This window comes from Clupea harengus, chromosome 18, assembly GCF_900700415.2.
Source record: "Clupea harengus chromosome 18, Ch_v2.0.2, whole genome shotgun sequence".
NCBI classification, from domain to species: Eukaryota; Metazoa; Chordata; class Actinopteri; order Clupeiformes; family Clupeidae; genus Clupea; species Clupea harengus.
In genome coordinates, this window is record NC_045169.1 from 12,539,386 (window position 1) to 12,557,999 (window position 18,614).

Sequence of the window (18,614 nt, forward strand, 5' to 3'; positions counted from 1 at the left end):
TAGGTCTCCTGTGGGTATAGACATAAATTATGAGGCTGGCACAAAATCAAAGTAGTATAGAAATTGAACTGAGGAATAATGTTTTGCATAACAGTTGGGAAAGACCATACCAGAGGAGCTGTGTTCTCCAAGAAACGGAAATCTGGTGATGAGATCCCAGAACATCTGTATATTTTTTATGGTTTGGGTACCTGAAAGATCATTCATTGTAATTAGAACTTGCCTACTCAAATGGTTTATTTTTAGTCTTTACACTGTAATTCACTTACTTTTTCTGGGGGAAGGTGGGCAGACTGAATACTGTTGGCCATGGTTGCGTCAAAGAAGACGAGCATGGTCTTTGTCGAAGCATCATTCTCAACACTGGCACAGGACAGTCTAGACAGGACAGTCTTTTGCCTATGCCTATGGTAACATAATCTGAACATCACACACTTAAAACTTCACACACATAATAGTAATGAACATGAGTTAATGAAGACATGCTAATACTTACTGTCAGCATTGTCCAGGGGCAATCCAACTTCATGTCTGGATGAGAAGAGGAAAAGTTTTTAGTTTAATTAAATGCTTACTCACTTCCAAAATGCCTATTTACTACCATGTCTACTGAATGATTAACACCTCACTTACTGTTCTAGGAGCTAGTTCAGTTCCTTCACAAACATCACCTGCAATTTCATAGACGGGGATAGTTCTTCAACCATCCGTTCAGTGAGGCCCAGTAGTCTCCATCAATTTCCTGTTCTTTAAAACGAAAAATAAAACAAAAAACTTATGTTGACAATGATACAACTCAATTATATGTACTTGATGGCTGGTTTCCTGTAATTTAACTAGATAGCCTGGTAATGAAGTAGTTACTGCCATATCATTCTGATTTTGCATTGCTGGCTGACGTTTGTAGCTAGCTAGTTAATGGCAACTCGCCATGCTAGCTAGCACGCTAAATTTAGTTAGGCTTAACTTATCGGGAGCCGGGAGGACAGTGAATATCACTGAACAACAATAGTGGGATACAAGCTCAAAATCATATGTCTAAAAGCATTTCTTGTTTTCCACAAAAAAATATACATTATACACCAAACCAACATAATGCACATAACGCCACTCGAGTATTGTTTTTTAGTTGTGAACTAAGACCTAAACGGCAGTCTCAAAGAACTTGGGTCTCTCACTGATCGAATTTCCTAATCAATCACGATCAGATTTCCTGATCAATCATGATCAGATTTAATTTCTGTCGTTGCCATTCTCCATTTCCTTCCCTCATCTCCTAGCCCCTCCTGAGGAAGAGGCAGGTGGGCAGGGTGCAGCGATTAAGAAATCAACGACGCAGCGATTAAGGAATCAACACTACATGCACATACCTTGTTATAGTCAATCTTAAGGTTATTCATGAGTTGCCTCTCATCTCCTGTATATGATAATGAAACTGAGCCACTTTCACCCCTCATGCATTCGATAATTTCAAATTACTGGAAGGTTTCTGAAACAAAAAAAGACAGCTTTGGCATGGGGCCCAGCTGTAAGCTGCCTCAGATACACTAGACGGTGTTTAAGACACATGTGCTTTTAAATACGCATGACAGTGTTAGAGAGTGGCTATGTCATCTACCTCTCCCAAAGTTCAAAGTTCAAAGTACTTTATTATCATTGTCACAAAAACAACGAGACAGACGAGGCAGCATCGGACAGCTAAAAAACTTAAGTTGCTGTGCACACTAACTGCCACAGCTAAATAATAATAAATAACATTTAATAAATAGATAGATAAATATCCCTGAGTAAAAAAAAGCAATATATATATATTGAGGTGCATCAATAAGTGCAGGGTAGAGTGTTAGAGTGCAGTCCATGAGTCCAGTGGCGTAACGTAGTAACGACGGGCCCAGGTGCAAGATATTATGACGGGCCCCCCGGAAAAAAATAGTGAACGAAAAAAAAAAAAAAAAATCAAATCAAAGGTGTTTGTTATCGATATAAATAGTGTTTAATTAATCAACCTTACTTATTTCAGAAGCGATGGGTGTGTACACAATGAACTAAGTCTTGTTTGACTCTCAGCAGGAACATTTCTTACCGTAAAAATAGTTAGAAAGTAATAATAATAGCGACCACTATTTACCCAACTTGTAGCCTAGTAATCCTGCCCTACCATAATGTATGTAGGCTTTAACTTGTTTTGAAATGTATATCTATCACAATAGCCGTAAGTTACCTGTTGCATGGTTGCTGACACACCACTGAGGGCAGAAGCAGCGATGCTGATCCCTGCTGACTCCGTGGGCTCGCGACTAGTTGACGGCTAGTTAAAAAGCCGAATTGGTTTAACTATAGCGTATTGTATTGTCACATGATCGAATAGAGACTTGACATTGGACAACAACATACATATTACCCAGCAATCATCAGTGCTAATCACAAAAATACCAAAGAAAATAAGAACTTATTAATTTCATTGAATAGTTTTTTGATAGTTTCTATAGTGTATGTAGGATAAGCATATGATTTTGTTATATGTCATATGAATTGCTACTTTTCCCCCCAAAAACATAACCACCATGACTGAGATAAGTTTGCTTTTTTAAGTGTATATATAACATTTTACAGTAGGCCCCTGTTATGAACGTTTTGAACATAAGCATATCCGAGAAAATTTGACGCTGTACTAAGGTAGGGCTCGCCGATCGACGCCTGTCGGTGTACTTGTAAAAGAGGGGCCCAACGGGCGACGCGTGTAAATCTTTGGGCCCGGCTACGGGCCTCGACACCCCATTAGCCCAGGTGCAGCCGCACCTGCTGCACCCCCTATAGTTACGCACCTGCATAAAGTCATATTGTCCATAAAGTCATATTTCTGAGTGTTGGGGAGGGGGGCGATATTGGGTGAGCTATTGAGAAGCCTAAGGTTTATGTTCTACAAAATGGTATACATAGATGGAACAAATACTCTCAAATACTGCCCAATAAAAATAGTTTCCCACCAACAACTAGCTCCCCCCTGTGGTCATTTGTGTGAATTGCACAGAATATCACACTTCAAAACTGAGTTCCCACCAGCACAGGCCGAAGGATGTAACTTCCCCCTCGACTAAGCCCTGTGGAGGAGGGTGTGGCAGCATGTGCGGGCCAGCTTACATCAACAGAAATCTGACTATAAGCAGTTATTAATAACATAATGGCCGTCGGTTGCTTCACTTGCGTGTGCGTCTCATTTATGCGAATGGCAGGCTACCCCGAGTCCTGCTGTGTGTCTGCAACACTTATGTCCAGCCAGGAGCCACCTTTACAGTTTCACTGTTGAAACAGTGTTGATTAATTAACAGACTGAAATAATTGTTATGAATCAGTGCAATTACATTTACATTTAGTCATTTAGCAGACACTTTTATCCAAAGCGACGTACAAAGGAAAAAACAATCAAGCTACAAGCAATTATTATGCACTTGATTAGCTAAACGAGATACGATCAACTGAGAGCATCATTAAAGACTTCATCTATGCGGAGTGGGGTAAGGTGTAAACAGGACATGTGTGGATCACTACTCCGGCTACTATTACAATAGAAACTGCAGCTGTGCTAGAAATAGACACAGTGGTAATAGCAGCTATGCTAGAAGTAGACACAGTGGCAATAGCAGCTGTGCTGGAAGGAATTGACTATGGAATGGATCTGATCAGAACAGTGAAGAGAAATAGGATAAGCAAGTGTCATTGAGAGCTTTTTAATTTTTTTTTTTTCTAAAACCCCAATGAAATGCAGCTTTGTTGTATCCTGCTGCTCAGGTTCTATGGTTGGGCAGCCATATTGAAGTGTTAAGCTGGTTTGGGCTACAGACAGTGCGTGGTGTGGCTGTCACCTGCCAGCTGTGTGTGTGTTGTTGTTGTACTCTGCTGTGTGTGTGTGTGTTGTTGTTGTACTCTGCTGCTCAGGATCTGTGTTGGGCAGTTGTTCCATTGGTTAGGTTAGGTTGTTGGGTATGAGTGTATGAGTTCCATTTTTGACATTTCTATCTTTCCAGATTGATTTTGAAAGTCTGAACAGCAAAAAGCCACACAAAACGAGAGTGTTGCAAATCGGATCCAAATTACATCTCAGCATTGTTGCCAAAACTGAATAACTGTAAACAAGCAGGTGCTCTCTAGCCTTTGCTGTCATGCTACACCAATTGACCACTTTGACCGAGTGTGGTGTGTGTAGATTTATGTGCATACCGATGATCGTGTTTGGCTAAATCATGTGCGAAGACAAGACTCAAAGAGAAGGGGCCAAAGCAAGAAAATCATTACATGACAGAAAACAAATGAACATTCACCAATGACATTAGACCTTCTCCCACTGTTCGACCTTCCCTGAGGCCCTCAGAAAGAGTCAGACCCCACAGTACCAGTGGCCCCCGAGCACGGCCTGAGGCTTTCCGAGACCCCTGGGATTCTAAGGCCTTCGGAAAGCCTCAGGACATAACCCAGGCCTAAGGACTCAGGAGATAACCTAGACCTAAGAAGGACTCAGGACATAGCCCAGGCCCAAGAAGGACTCAGCCTACTTCCCAGGCCGTTAGGAAAACCTCAGGCTCCTAGGGGGGAGGCCTCAGTCCCTTCCCCAGAGCTTCAGAAAGCCTTGGGCCCCAACCGTAAAAGCCTCAGGTCTTGCCTCAAGTGCACCCTCAGGGGCCTCCGAAGGGGAAGGGCCCGAGTCTGTCTGTGGCCTGTGCCCCGCTGCCCTGGTCCATATTCGGTCTTGTACATTGTAGTTTGTCTCTCACACAGGATCAAAAAGCAGGTATCGAAAGCTTGCTGAGCACAAAACAATATTAATTGGTACCTCTGTTGATGTATCTCTCCAGTATGCATAGTTTACTTTAAATACCCCACATTTATTTATATTCATCGTAGACTCTCATCATCTAACTCTCATCATCTAATCATCTAACTCTCATCATCTCTCATCATCTAACTACCATGGTTTAAAAATACAACCTTTTCAATGTTGGTAAATTTGAACCTAGACTTAGAAATCCCCTCACAACACACACATGCGTATACCAGTCACTACCCAGACAACCTCACAGCACTCTCTGCTCTAGTCTTTCGCTTTTGCTAGTGTTTTCTGCTGATATGGTTTCTTTCTCTTCGCACAGTTGATTGTGAAACCTGGAATCATACAAGAAAGTCTCTTAACAAAACCGGACTTGTGGGAATGCAAACAACTTGTAAGTAAACTTAAGTGTGTAAGCTCTAAATAATAAATACACACCAGTCACTGTGGTGATGCATTTTATGATTAGAGATTGCACAAAATGGAAAAATACCTTATAGTCATTTTAATATTACATAGCATGTCTCTGCTAGCCTTAAGTAAAGTATGAAAATGTCCATACCAGTATGAAATATCATAGGCTGGCGTAAAATAATATAGACAAATTATAAGAACTTGTAAGAAGAAGATATATTTCTTGGCTCTAAATAAAGTGAGACACATTTTGCTCAGAATTTTTTTTATTATTAAGGCAACATGAATTTCAATAAAAAAAATTTGTGCAGAAAATAAAACCAGTGCAACCAAATTATTGTAACCTCAATGTCAATACAACCCAAATGAAAATGATTTCCCATTCCTATCCAACTGCATTTCAATAGTTCAGGCTTTTTAAAATAAAGCTAGCGTATCACTGTAGCAGCATGTGAACGGCCAAGATAAAAAGTACTGAAAGCAATTGAGGTAGATTCAGTGTTAATCTACTGGTTAAACATTTATATCTAAACATTATACAACAATGTTGTCCTGAAGATTATCAAAGTGACTTCAACAAACCTATAACTACAGTCCACCCACCTTTTACATGTGGAGCATGAATACTGAGAGCTAATTTGAGTTTAACATTTATGGACAGCCTATTTCCTAACGTCATGTAATAGACGGCCTATTATGTGAAATCTGTGGTGCCGGCTGAGCCAGTATTTCCACCTGAAATGTCTGCCATGCTCGCTCCAAATGTTGTGTGTAGGCTCTGCTGTCAGGAGCCACAACATGTGTTTTGTGGCATACTGTGTGATACTTACTTAGTTTTTATCGCTCTGGGTCGTGGTTTGTATGCAAGAGAACTGTGTAGCTGTTCATCTGTTCCACTACACCATATACACAAGTTTAGATACCTTGCTAGACAGTGGCATGCAAGTTAAAGATGAAACGGTCTTTTCAACATTTTAAGCAGGTTAGCACATTATTTTTGTATTAGTATATCATTTAGAGTGAAAAAAGGCATGGAGCATCATTCCAAAGTTTGGGCACATATGTAATATTTTCTATAGTATATATAACACACAAATTCTTTGATGACAGGATTATTATTAAGAACGGGATGATCATGGGATCATCAAGATTAGACATTATTTTAATCCATTCATGCCAAACAATTTCCATGAGAACAAGATGATCATGGAATCCTCCAAGGCCCTCCAAGGCCCTTCAAATCACCTAATAGACATCAGGACCTCTGAAAGATTGAGGGAAGAAACCTTTGTGTTCTTGTAGTGGACACCTGGAATATCAGAGTGTTTAGTTATGGCATGTCCATCCATCCATCCATCTGTCTATATACAGTATGTATTAAGTCTCTCCAAAGGAACAGAGTATATTTAAAGAGATACTTTAGGGAACAAATGTGAACAAACTTGAATTGGTGTTTGTATTGGTGTCCAATAAGGTCTCCATTAAGCACCATTAATCATTTATTAGGCCAATATTCACCAATTTCTTATTCTCATCGAAAAGATAATTTATTCTTGGTACATCCTTATAATAAACTAGTTGGTCTGTTGATTCAAATAGAAGGTTTATAGCCTTTTAATGTACTGTCTGGATATATAAGTAGAACAGGCATTCCTACCTGCAAACTTTGCTTTACCATCCTGTAGTCATACTTCGTGGTAGAAACCTACCAAATCGGCTCACTTGAGGACAAGGAACCTGTTATAGGAATAATTAGATATTTACAAGGATGATTGTGTCTGTAGTCATAGTGGGCCACAGACACAATCATTTCAGACTGATTATATGGAAGGTAATCCTTCATTTTAGAACAGGGAACTTATGTTGGATCAGTAAACATATACTATGTAGGCATCACTGATTGAAGTGGACTCATTACTCCAAGCCCTGCCTCCCAGTCACCAATTGAGTACAATTACCATTACTTGGACCTGCGGAAGCAGTGTCAGTAAGAAAACCTATTCTACAATTATTTTGTCCCTATACGTAACATTCAGACAATGTGTTAGGAAGCTACAAACTTTCTATTTGTATTCTTCTCGTATATCAGTAAGCTTGGGTTGAGACCCAACTAGTTGGTTATTAAAGATGTACGAAGAATAAATTACATATTCAGTGAGAATAAGAAATTGGTGAATGCAGGCCTAATAAATGATTGATGCTTAATGCAGACTTTATTGGGCACTTATACAGATAGGTATTCAATAGTTAATTATATGTTAATGGCTAACATTTGTTCACTGAAGTAGATTGTTACCTACAATTCAAATGGGTGTTTTGTCAAAATAATAATAGTTGAATAGCTAGTTATTGTTGAAGGTTAACTATTTTCTGTGTAGTCTGCCTTATTAAGGAAGATTAACTGAGGTTGTGTTTTCTCAAAATTACAACTTTATAATTGTAATATGTTAAAATAATATAATTTATATTTTGCGTGTAGTTCACACTGCATGAATTACCTTTGCGCTGATCCATTTCAGAATTGTAGATTGTGCAGTGCCATTTCTTTCACATCTCAATAATCCATCATCCTCATTAAACAGACAGTCCACAATGAGCATGTCATCCCTTTTGGTAAACCTACTGCTGTCTGGTACTACATGATCAGGTTCAAAGGTATGGTGCAGAACCACCAGAATGGTCGGCTTGTCATCTGTCCGGAAAAGTAAAACAGGATAAAAGACTGATGATAAAACTGCACATACAGTACATGTCACTAGGCACTTAAAGTATCACACACTTAATGCTAACCAGCTATATAACAACTAAAAAAACTAAGACTTCTGAACACCTTTTGGCCCAAAATGATCCATTAAATTCGGGTAACACTTTTTGTGATCTAACATCTACAACTCTATACTGGATCAGCATGTGCATACAAAGCATCAGCTAGGCTGTCAATCCAGTCTACACATCAGGTCAGATTTGGCTCGGACTATCTACTAGTAATTCTCAAATAGGAGGGGCTTGTCAGGCCAGGTTAACTGGTCTCCAGTTAGGCGACTGTGGAGGTGTTTTGGGTGTTGAGAAAGAGGAGGACTTTTCATTTGAAATTTGACAATAAAAAAATATTAGAAAGATTTTGATCTGTTGACTTATTAGATGAAACCTTGGAAAACCAAGCCGCCACCTGTGTGTGTGATATGGGCAGCCACCTGTGTGTGTGATATGGGAACTGGCTGTTTAGCCAGGAGTCCTGTGATCACCACATGAACTGTGAGCCTTTCAGCATCAATTGAATTTAAGTCAACTTCAATAACCCAAGCCCTAATGAATCTAAAGGCATGTTTCCAGGCCAGACTAAAAACAGAGTATGTGTTATGGCCGCTCATATGAAGATCAGCACATTAAATCAAAAATGATATCAAATGTTGTGCTTCATACCAGGGATGGCTTTCAGTGCTGCTTCAACATCTGTTCCAACACGAGACACAACCAGGCAGAGAGCCAGGATGATATCACAACTCTGTGCCGATTTCGCCTTAGTTAGTGGTTTGAGCCATGTTTCGATATCCTTAGAGTATTCCGCCGACTTTCCAGGAGCAAGAGGGTAATATGTCGTCCCTGAAGGCAATAGAATCAAAATTCCATCAGTAGTTATTAAAGGTGCTATATGTAGGAATTTTTATTTAAAACATAAAAAAACTAAAATGTCAACAGAAATAGGCATGTTCTGCGTTGCAGAGACATCTATTAAAGTTGTCAAGCTAACCAGCTGGCATCGGTTAGGCATCTTTTGTAAATCCACGTTGTTCCTAAAGAGTCAATAGTGAGTCATTCCAGCTAAATCAGCAACTAAGGACCACTGAGCTCAAAAGCTTGAGGGCTACAAAGAAGACCTACAGGGGTCTATTTGCCTTGACTAAGTTAAGGTAACATATCAATGTCACTAATGGTTTCTGGTTACTTCTGCGAAGGGAGAGGAGATAGGGGTGGACAAACCCAAGGATACACTGCCCCCAATCTGTGGAGTGTGGAATATTAAATAATTTAGCTCACTAGCCGAAAATAAGCTGCTTTGTCTTTGAAACACAGGGGAAGGGGTGGAGTTACACCTATTTTTACCTCCCCAGTGGGAGACAACACGCTGCAAACAGCTAGACAGAACTGCATATAGAGCCTTTAAAAAGAAATATGTGTCATACATGATTCTGGTAAAAGGTTTGTTGATATTTGAGCCTCCCTTCGTGCTCCTGAACCAAGGTGGCTGGAATTGTTTGTGGCCCTGTCTGAGCCACTATGTTTCCCATTTACAAGTCCTGTGAAAGAAGTATATTGGATTAGAATAATAACTAAATAATTAAAAACATTTTAGTGAGAGCTGATGAGATGATTCTGTAGAGTACAACAACTAACAGCAGCATGTAGACAACTAAACAAAACAGCATAGCAGAAGGAGGACCGATAATCCAGTAACATCCAGGCAGACAGACCAACACATCAATATATTTACTTTACAGCATCATTAGTAACATGAAATAATATGAAAAACACTTTGGGGCAGATGTTCACACGCTAGAGAGCGCAACGTAAACAACGACTTGGTCAGCAGAAAGCTCCACACTGTGCCTTTTCAGTTTATGTTGAATGTACTAAACCTGTGGCTGATGGTGTCAATCAAGGATATGTCCATCTGGATCTGGATACAATTACTATCAATTTGATCTTTTATCATAACTGAAAAGGTACCAGAGCATTACAATTTAAGGAAAGCCTCATTGTTTAATGTTTCTTTGCTGGATGGGTTCTATTTGACTTCTTTCACTTTGAAAATCAACAGAATCAGTTTTTTTCCACAGGGGTGCCCAAACTTTTACAAATATCTGCTGAAATATATGGTTATAGTAAACTATACAAATGTAATGTAATATAATTCAAATGATGAGGCTTTACCTGTTGCATGGGTTGTTGAAACACTCTTACTTTGCCCACCACTATCATTGATGGTGACTACAGTAAATTCATATTTCACTCCTGGAGTGAGGCCTTGAATAGGAAGATTTGCAACTGACACTTCAGAACTGAGCAGATCTCCTGTTCTTTGACTTTTCCAGGTGACTCTGAATCTCATAGATTTAGTCAGTCCTTGAGGAGGCTCCCAGCTCAGAGACACAGCGTCATGTGCCACAGACGTGATCTTGATTGGCCCAGGAGGAGGGAGTTCTTGGAAAAACAAAGACCAAATCACAGGTAAGTCTTGGGGCAGGCAGTCCACAGTGGACAAAACGGCCCTTTATGTGACAACAGTCTAGAGACCACTAGTTGAATTAATGACCTAGAAGTGCACTGAAATGACAAGTTTCCACTTCCTCCTGTACTTCAAAGACTTTCAAACCCCCTTTGAAGGCCACTATCAGGAGGAATTTTATTTAGATATATGCCACAAATGCTCCAACCATTCCCAACTTACTATCTATAGACAGTACGTTTCCCACCCACATTTAGTCTACATCTCACCACGGTTGTTTTCAGATGCTACGTGCTAATTTATCTTTAGCTAGAAAATGCTATCATGGCAATCGTGAATCATGAACTGTCCCTATAAAGGCAAGGAAAGTTTGATTTTAATCACATTAAAAACATCTTAATGAGAGATGAGATGATTCTGCAATGTACAACACTTAACAGCAGCATGCAGATGACTAAACAAAACAGCACAGCAGAAGGAGAACCAATAATCCAGTAACATCCAAGCAGACAAGCCGACACATCAATTACAGCCTCGGTTCCCAAACTGGGGTATGCTTAACCCCAGGGGTACGCGAAGTGGTTCAGGGGGTACGCGGGGAGAAAATGTCCGCGATAACGGAAAATGGACAGAATTCGCGGAATGTACCCTTTGAAACAGAATTGCATCTTTCAGACGGAAACATCATTTTGTGCATCAAAATCGCCCAAATTCCCCTGTATTTTGCCATGCAAGGCTGTATTTCTTTCTAATAAACACAACAACGATCGCAACGATGAACAAGCATTAATTAAAAAACAAAACTAGTGAGAAAATGTCACGTCTGTGCTGAACTCCGCTCTGGCCACGCCCCCTTGTTCACCGGTTGACACACACACCTCCACTACAGCCTGTAAAATGAATTCGCTCATCTTCCCAATCGCCTGCAAATAATGTTTTTTTTAGTCTTCTGTTCTGTTGATGGCTGGCAAACAACAACCTTAGAAGGTTTGTGTCACTTGTGGCCAGGGGCGGAGATCCCATTTCATTGTAGGGGGGGACAATACATGGTCAAATTTCGAAGAGTAATTCCGGGGGGGGGGGACATGAAAAAATTGCTTTCACAAGAGCTAGCATAAACTGCTAAACATCGAATTCTCTTATCACATTTACAAACAGAAATTCGAAGTCATTTTAGAATTCTCTAAACAGCATTAAATATACTGACACGAAATATCTATTTACAGACAACTAATGTCCAAAGTTCAAGAGAACTTGATGCTCAAAATAAGTTATAAAACAGCTCAAGGACACTTTGAATGGGAATCGAACCATCAACTTATTGATTACAATACGACTTCTCTACCTCCTGTACCACTGTCACCCCATGTTACAATACCAGCATAGTTCATGGACCCCAGGAAAAGATGACATTAATTTACCTTCAGATAATTTAACAAATCTGGAGAGGCACTGAGATGTAGACCTACGTTTATTAACTAGCATGAACTGTCTAGCTAGCTATCTTAACGGTGTGTATTACCGGCATGCGTGTGTTATTGGCAAACGTTCACAATGTCATGCTAATCCATTAATAAACGTATGTATACTTGTGCATATCGATTGGAACTTCGTAAATGGAGTTTCGAAAAAAACTTCTTCTTTACATGTTCTTACTGCGTTCGAGAATGAGGTAAATCTCTTTACATATTGTGTATCATAGCGGCAGCGACAGGGGACAGAGGAGGAAACAGTCTGACCGTGTAGGCTACTGGGCTGATTAACTGAAACACGGAGCTGCCGGTAGCCCCGCCCGTAGGAAACAGCATGTGAACCAAACCACTTTGAGGAATAGGGGAACATGATTTTTCAACACTTAAATTACTATATTTAAAAAAAAAAAAAGTTTTGTTTCCAATGATTGTTGGGGGGGACAACTTTATGGTAGGGGGGGACACGTCCCCCCCGGGATCTCCGCCTATGCCTGTGAGGATACTGACACTTGCAGGTTGGCTTTTTTCTCTATGTTGGTTTTCAGTGGAGACACTGACAGTGTATCCAGTTTCTGGCATTGCTGTTACTATTGCTGTTTCCCTTTTACAAGGCCTGTAAAGGAAGTGTATTGGATTTTTTTTTTTTTTTAGTCATTTAGCAGACGCTTTTATCCAAAGCGACTTACAAGGATGTATACACATTTTTTACATATATTTTACATATATTAACTAGTGCTGTCAGTTTAACGCGTTATTAACGGCGTTAACGCAAACCCATTTTAACGCCGTACATTTTTTTATCGCGAGATTAACGCGATTTTTTTTTTATTCATTTTTTTTTTTAGATTAACGTTCTTTTTGGCCTCGCAAACTGTGTAGTAGGCGAACGTCACGGTTTGAGTGAATGGTGAGCACGATACGGCGAAATGGATGATAAAAAGCTTCTGAATGGAAAGTTTACTTTTAAAAGTTGTGTTGTGCAAAAGAAGCGAGCTTCACTGTTGTCTGAAAATGTCAACAGGCAGCTGGCTGAAAGCAAAGAAGTAGTAGGCTTACCTTTTATTGGTAACCTAACTGTTACGGTTCATTGTTTCTGAAATAAGAGGCCTGACTGCTATGTTCCCAGCATACTTGAAAAAAAGAAAATATTAAGCCATGGTTTAACTGCACTATAGGCTGAGTCCTTGTTTACCTGAAATGTGCACTTTATAATTTTATTTTGTACCGCCCTGTTTGGCAATGTTGGTTTTCAATAAAATAAAAAAATGTGTTTAAAGCAAGCCAATCCACTTTTCCATGTTGATAAGGGCATTTAAATAAAAAATAAAATGATGGAAAAAATGTATAAACGACGGAACATTTAGAATAGATACAAATTTGCGATTAATCGCGATTCATTTTGAGTTAACTATGACATAAATGCGATTAATCGCGAATAAATATTTTAATCGTTTGACAGCACTAATATTAACATATCCATATTAACATATCCAAATCCAAAATTGTATATTTTTGTTTAATCACATTAAAAACATTTTAGTGAAAGATGAGATGATTCTGTAGTGTACAACAACTAACAGCAGCATGTAGATGCCTGAACAAAACAGCACAGCAGAAGGAGGACCAATAATCCATCCAGGCAGACAGACCAACACATCAATATAGTTACTTTACAGCATAATTTGCAACATATGAACTGTTGCTTGTGTACACCAAGTTGACCCTTGACAAATCTCACTATAATGAGACACAGTAATATCTGTCATTTCCACAGTCAGAGTAAGAGAAAAGGGTCCAAGTTCCCCATTCAAGTTGTGCCCGGAAGACATCAGGCTTTGGTCTTTGGAGAAACAAGCTAAATCTTAGGAGCAGGTGCATATATGCCAGAGATCGCATAAACAGTGACCTTGCCGTTCCGCAGAAAGCGCACTGTTACTTTTGATTTTATGCTGAATGTACTAAACCTGCGACTGGTTGCATAATCAGCGCATGTCACTGCTTTCTAACCTTAATTTGCAGTGCCTGCAACTGAACGGTATCCTTTAATCACGGGTGCAACTGAATGGAATCATGGTACTGCAGACCATTGTTAAAAGGAATCAAAAGTTTAGCGATCAGGAAATAGATATACATTTTAATATGGCTTCATCAAACAGAGATAATACAGGGCAGTCATTTTACACCACCTGTGCAGCTTTGACAAACTAATCCAATAGTCAGTGTGTTTACATGATGGTATAATTCGAATCTTGCTTTAGTCGGACTATGCTATCTTTTGGGGCAACTGCTATTATCCCAATATACATGGCAGTGAATAAATCGAATCATTGGCCGAAAGCATGTCATATCCGATACGATAGGTGGCGCTGTTTTCATTACAACTAGTGGTGATGCAGCCGTTTCCGCTTGACCTCTTCACCACTACCAACCATAGACATATATATGTCTATGCTACCAACAGCAACAACAGTTGATTGAGCATGAATCGCGTCTGTTCATCGGTCCAGAAATGAGTGTTGGGAAATGAGAAAAAAATAAATTCATGGGAAATGAGTCTTGGGTTGTCCATCGCGTTGTTTGTTTGTTTCTGCCGGCCGACGTGTTTATAAGTTACATTATTCAAAGGTGAAAGATAAAAGGCGAGAGAATCGCCAGGTGTTCCTTCTCTGACAGGTCTATTTTCGCACTATGATTCCAGGTCACATTTTCATCCCGGTCCCCCATCTAATGTTAATATAATGGTCTTGCTCCTATAATGTATAAACACGTAGGTTACAGGGTGGGTGTGGCAGAGAGAGAGCGAGAACGGTGATGCACACGGATATATCAGATTTAGCGACCGGTGCAGAGTTATGTTGCTGTAACGTTGAACTCTGTGCAATTAATACAATACAATACAATACAATACTTAATAGACTAATTGATACAATATCTCCTCGTTTGAGTGTGGTTGTTTGAGTGCAATGGGAGTGTATGGTCGTTATTGTCTATAAAGCAGTGTTTCTCAAACTTTTTCAGACCAAGGACCACTTAGCCAAAAAAGCAAAAAAAATTTGCGGACCATTTAACTAAATATCCCCGGAACAACATGTTAGCGCACACATGATTTTCGCGGGTGGGCTCTCCTTTTTTTACGTACCAGTAGGCTAGTTATAGATATGACAATGCGCAAGGCAAAGCATCTGGAACCCTGCTCCATGCGTGACTTGGTTATGTTACTAACTATAGTTCGCTCACAGCCTCATACTCCCATCACACACTCAGACAGGCCAATGTATCACAAAACACAACGATGCGCATACCGACCGCAGTATTTCACTACCAACAGTAGGCTAGCCCACTGGCATTAATACAGCCATCCTAGTAGTCAACTTTTCATAATTAAGAGCTGTCATTATCCAACGTCACACAACACAGAATATAGTTATCATCTTGCTGTCTCCGCAGCGGGAGAAAAAAACGCTGTTTTGAATGCAACTCCGCGGCGAGATAATGCCCAATGAGGCTGAACCATCTCGCCGTCGCACTTTCTCCTTGTCTGTCAGAGGCTTTCTCATTTAATTTTCTTTTCATAGTTCCTGTCTTAAGCCACCAATCCATGACCTTGTTAATAGATTAGGCAACTCTTTATTAGATTAGGCTACTACTAGCTGTGTTCTCTTCGTTCCGAGTTGTATGTTAGAAATGTCGCAATAATTTACTTTTGGCCGTCGCGAACCATTACGGGCCACTGGCGGACCACACTTCATCATATTTGATAGAATGAAGAACAAATGAGTTGTGAATACTATCACCGAGTTTGAAAGGTATTGGTCAGGTAATAGCCGATTGACAGCTGATTTGCTTTCTGATTTGACAGTACTGCTGTGTGTTTTAAGCAAATAAAATGTGGACTGTTTACAAGCGGGCACCTGCTATCGTTGATTATACAGTAAATACGTTGTGAAATGAAACAAAAACACATCACAGTTAAAGTTGTATTAGTATTGATTGATTCACATCGATATGAATGGATGACATGACTAACAAGTGGTGGGAAATTAATATGAAAGTATTTGTTCGGTGAATTAGCGCGTCGCAGTCAACGTTTTTGTCAACACAGTGACACGTCCTTACACGTTTTTAAGGAGGGGTTGTAAAGGTGCTCATATCTTCGGACCTCTTCTGTTATGTTTGTTCATAATCAACAAGAATAAGCTTGTAAGACAATCTGCAGGATATTCATAAATATTAGTATTAGTATGAACAGTTGAGACAACTTATCGTCTCTTTCGACTTCCGGGTCACAACATGGGAAGGAGGGAGGGAGGAGGGCGGCGGGATCTCAAGCATGCGCAAAGACGCAAAGTCCAGTTCCTAATCCAATTCACCGTTACATGCCGCGATAGTCGAATTATCAACCGGATCAGATCGAGTTATCCAGGGGTGTTAATCGGATCGTAGTCGGACCGCACATAGTCGAACAAAGGTGTTTACATGAAACGGATAATTCGATTTCAGTCCGACTAAGCCAGTTATTCGAATGCATGTAACCACGGTCAGTGTAGCAGGCCTCTAGGTTTAGGGAAGTGGATGATGTGAGAAAGTGATGGCAAGACAAATAAAAGGCAAACACTAGTAAAGGTTACTTTTAACAAGTACAAATGAGGAAAACTGGTTTTATAAGGCGGAACATTTTCAGACGTGTGCTGCCCCCCACAGTTTTCACACATACAACAGAATATGTTGGCTCTTTATCATAGTCAAGGAAGGATCCTTAACGACTGCATTTTAAGGATGCTACTTCATCGATACATTCATACATACTGTTCGCTCATGAGCCGCCACATAAATTGGACACATAATCACAGAGTTTACAAAAATAGATAGAATATAGAATAAATGAATAGAATAAATGAATAGACCTGAAATCTAAGGGACAAATATATAAACAAAAACTAAAACATGTGAGCATAGTGAGCACCAGCCTCAAGAGCACATGCCACGGATGCCATTGGTTGCCTCTTTAAATAGACTCTGGAGGTCATCACTTAGCTGTTGCTACAGTGCAGCAGCCACAGATAAAAAACAAAGCCACTCCAAAACGTCAAATCACCGACTGAAACAGTACCCTGAACCACCACAGCACCACACAGTCTCTAAAATATCACCATATTTACTTCAATGCAACAGCACAACACAGAGACTATAGCCAAAACAATGATCTTGATCAATGAGTTGCCACAGTCACATCTTGTGTGTGCATTCACAGACCAAAGCACTCTACAACCAGGCACACAACCACACCATGCCATGTTTTTAGTTGCACACAACGATGAAATTAGGCCTATAACGGGCGCTAACATCTTACATCTACCCCTTATTATGGGCATCAATCACACAATATATTAGGTCAGATGGAAACACATTCGGTTCAGCTAAAACATTGAAGTCACATTAAGCCGAAATAAGTCTATAGGTTTTTATAGGCAAGTATTTTTTCATAACATCCTCTTAATCATATTTATGTTTGTATTAGTTTTTTTCCAATCATTTTCACTCTTGTCTCAATACCATTTACAAATTCCCAAAACACTTAAGACATCCAGCATACCAGTAGACTATTTGAGCTAAACTGTGGATATTTGGCCCTATACTTACACTTAGATACAAAATGCAGTCAATGACCACTCCTCCCGAATTTAATGGATACCTGTCAGTCAATGTTCACCACCAGTAATACACTGTACACCTACAGCATTCTTTCCAGATATTTAGATACTCTGTTCAAAACACTTAACTTTCAGTTCAAAACAAGACAAAATTTTGATCACTGTAGATGGAAATTATAAATTATACACTATCATTTTAGCTGATGTATTCATAAATGTATTCAGTTTCCTGCTTTCTTTTGTTTGATTGCAGCCTTGTTACCAACTATACTATACAACTACTATACAACAGTGGTGCAGTACAGCATTTGCGTTGAAATGTACATGTATGAAGGAAACATTTAGATGGAGGTGTCGCTAAAGACATTTTCCCACTATTACTGCTGCATATGAAAGTCATGGGCAATCAATAAGACAAAGTGACTCAAAAAGGCATAATATTATTAAGAAATGGCCGTGGAAGTCAAGATAAGCTCTTGAGGACCAATAACATTTTCAAATAAAACTGCATGTCTGCTGGGCAGAAAGGCCAACCAATCCCTAACATGACTCAGAAGATCAGCAGTAAGATTTATCTGACGCAGTTGTGGTAGAGCACCATTCCACTGCTGCTTGCGGTAAATATTGTCTTCCTACAAGGGCCATCAGAGACTTCACCAACGACCTCATCATGAATGTTGACGCATGCAAGGTAAAATCAAAATAACCCTGAGTAATTTTGGAAATAAGTGCCGTGACACAATCCACAGTCACTGACTGCTAAGTGCTAAGAGATAACAAAACAAGATGCCTCATATTGTATATTTAAAGGGATACTAAATGTGTGAATATGAAGTGAAACTACAAACTAATACTACATATGTCAAATATTAAGTGGAACTACAGTACATACTTCCTGCGGGTAAAAACCCCACCAAAGATTTCTGATGGTGACTAAAAATTAAGCATAAAAGTAAAATAAGGTAACACTTCACTTTAAGGAACACATGTTAGCCATTAACACGTAACTAAATGGTGTCTGTATTAGT

At 39.6% G+C, this 18,614-nt stretch overlaps 1 protein-coding gene across 7 annotated transcripts in view; it reads right to left on the reverse strand.

Moving 5' to 3' along the window:
- Positions 1 to 5,311: 5,311 nt before the first annotated feature.
- The window catches only part of LOC105904535, a 59,010-nt gene continuing 45,707 nt past the window's right edge, over positions 5,312 to 18,614 (reverse strand). For 2 of the 7 annotated variants that reach the window (XM_042710369.1, XM_042710375.1), the window contains 6 exons: positions 10,169 to 10,438; positions 9,421 to 9,534; positions 8,660 to 8,839; positions 7,735 to 7,928; positions 6,894 to 6,973; positions 5,313 to 6,545 (listed from right to left, as the gene is read on the reverse strand). In XM_042710369.1, the coding sequence (XP_042566303.1) occupies positions 6,908 to 6,973; positions 7,735 to 7,928; positions 8,660 to 8,839; positions 9,421 to 9,534; positions 10,169 to 10,438 (824 nt within the window). In that variant the 3' untranslated portion in view covers positions 5,313 to 6,545; positions 6,894 to 6,907. Of the gene's footprint in view, positions 6,546 to 6,893; positions 6,974 to 7,734; positions 7,929 to 8,659; positions 8,840 to 9,420; positions 9,535 to 10,168; positions 10,439 to 18,614 lie in introns of all 7 variants that reach the window. The other 5 variants (XM_042710370.1, XM_042710372.1, XM_042710373.1 and 2 more) reach the window with 5 other exon arrangements.